General features: G+C 59.0%; 2 protein-coding genes across 2 annotated transcripts; both read left to right on the forward strand.

The window, feature by feature from the left end:
- Positions 1–79: 79 nt before the first annotated feature.
- On the forward strand, positions 80–446 carry ACA1_298100 (uncharacterized protein; the record flags this gene model as incomplete). The annotated part of the gene is made up of 3 exons (XM_004337904.1): positions 80–86; positions 186–283; positions 366–446. 3 exons carry the CDS (start codon positions 80–82, stop codon positions 444–446), a joined length of 186 nt encoding a protein of 61 aa, XP_004337952.1.
- Positions 447–1820: 1374 nt separating this feature from the next.
- Positions 1821–2208, forward strand: ACA1_298110 (uncharacterized protein; the record flags this gene model as incomplete). Its single annotated transcript, XM_004337905.1, has 2 exons — positions 1821–2092; positions 2184–2208. The coding sequence occupies 2 exons, from the start codon at positions 1821–1823 to the stop codon at positions 2206–2208; spliced, it is 297 nt and encodes a 98-aa protein (XP_004337953.1).
- Between the last annotated feature and the right edge of the window lie 20 nt (positions 2209–2228).

The raw sequence follows: 2228 nt of genomic DNA on the forward strand, positions 1-2228 counted from the left end.
CCGATCGTGGCCCGCTGAAGCAGCTCTTCGCCTTCGAGAGGGTTCATCTTAACCCCGGTACCCGCCCTGGCCCACGCGCATGGGCCGTACGTGCGTGTGTGCGTGCGTGTGCAGTGGTGTGTGCGTGTGCGTGTGCGGTGGTGTGCGTGTGCGGTAGTGCGTGGCTCATCCCTGGGTTTTCGCAGGTGAGTCGAAGGAGATCTTCTTCAACACGGGACCCGACACCCTGGCGGTTGCCACCGACGGCGCCATGGAGAAAGTCGTGCACCCCGGCATCTACCAGGTGCGCGCCCACACTCGCACTCGCGCGCGGCTTCACATGGCAAAGCTGACAACTGACATCGACAAAATTATTTTATTATTAGATCGAGGTGGGCGTCGGCGAGGGCAAGTTGGTGCACCCCATCGAGGTCGTCGGCCCCGCCTTCGCCTTCCCGGCTGTCTGAGGCACTGTTTCTCTGCCTTCTTATTGATGTAATTAAAAATGCCAAGATCCAGAACGGGCCGTGTTCCGTGCGTGCTGGGGACGGCGGAAGGTCTCGCGCGCACGAATCCAATGGATTGATCCGGATCCACGTTCGCATGCGGACTCCGGCTTGACTCGTGCACTGGGGGCTCACACGTTCGGGCCATCCACCAACTCCTCTTTTCTCGCTCCATCCAGCTCTCCACCACGTCTCTCTGTCACTTACCATGGCCGACGTGGCAAAATTCGAACGTCGTCTCCACTCTTGCCAAGTCATCCTCTGGTACCTTGTCGTATCCATGGTCATAGTCATCGTCGGCTCAACATTGTTAGACCACTCATTCCCTTCTCTTTCGTAGGTTGAACTACGATCCTGTGGCGCACCGCGAGGAGGAGGCGGCCATCCCAAGGAAGTCTCCGCCCGCTACCTCTATCTGCCCCATTCTCGCGTCATTTTGTGTTGAAGACACCGAGCTGAGCGACTTGACCATCAATCACAGTGAGTTCGTGGGATTCGATGTGTGCTGACGTGGGGCCGAGCGGCCTGGATCAGAGAAGAATCTCGCTGGTGGCCTGGTGGGAGTCCATCATCGAACCGCCACCTTTAGCACCCATCGCCAGCCAAACATAGCTTTCATTGAGAATCAGTTGGGTTCCTGCGGGCTTGGGGGCGCGGGTGTCAAGATGAAGAGCTTGGTTAGGTAGGTCCTGACACTGGGCTACAGCTACTTGACATCAGGATTATGATCTTCCTCAACTTGCGCACCATCATGACGTCTGAGTTGCGATTGTGCGCATAGTGGTCACGGTCCGCGGGCACAAGTGGCGGTCCAACCCTACTGGCTGCTTTTTGCCTTTTTTGAACCTTAAGGTTGTCAGTTGGTGTCTTTTGTTCCACACGAACGTGATCCCGTTCCAAGCGTTCCAAGACCGCATCTGGCATTCACAACGAACTGGTGAGGAATGCGCCTCGGCTCGTCGTGGCCAAGAGTTTCGCAAGAACGGACCCAGAGGCGTTCAGGCTATAAGAAGGAGCTGTGAGACCCTCCCTTGCATTTCTTCCAGACCGCACCACAAGCGAACACTAGCGCCCGCACCCACAAACGCACCCACAAACACATCACGATGGCTGAGCTTACACAGCTTGAACGAAAGCTACACAGCTATCAGGTCATCCTCTGGTATGCGCTCACGGCCTTCCCGCAGAGGTGTTTCACTTCCACAGACCAGACAGCTCACACACCTGGCCCCAATCAACTGCAGGCTGAAACAAACCTTCGAACTGGATTGGGGCGCAACACAAGGCCAGCCGGACGCCGTGAGCAAGAGCAGCGTGTACAGAGAGTACGTCGACATGTGCCGCAGGGAGGGCCGACCGGCCCTGTTCACGCGCGCCGTCGTGGGCAAGATGGTCAAGCGCGCCTTCCCCGACGTGCGCACCAAGCGCAGCGGCCCGCGCCACCGCGTCACTCAGTACTACCTCGGCCTGCGTCGCTCCGTCATGACCTACGACCCCCGACCGGTCCCAGCCGCGGGCTGCAGCGACGACGCGCTCGCGGTGCCTCCGGTCAAGGAGGAAGTTGGCTTTAGCGACGTACTTGACCGCGATCCCGGGTCGTCGGGCTCGTGCGAGTGGAGCGTCGCCAATCCCTCCGCAGACCCACAGCAACAACAAGACATGGCCGGCCACGACGACTGGAAGGACCTCGAGAGACAGTGGGACTCGACCTTCACCCAGCTGACCACAACAACGCTGGACCGC

This window comes from Acanthamoeba castellanii (genome assembly GCF_000313135.1).
Source record: "Acanthamoeba castellanii str. Neff unplaced genomic scaffold scf7180000082947, whole genome shotgun sequence".
NCBI classification, from domain to species: Eukaryota; Discosea; order Longamoebia; family Acanthamoebidae; genus Acanthamoeba; species Acanthamoeba castellanii.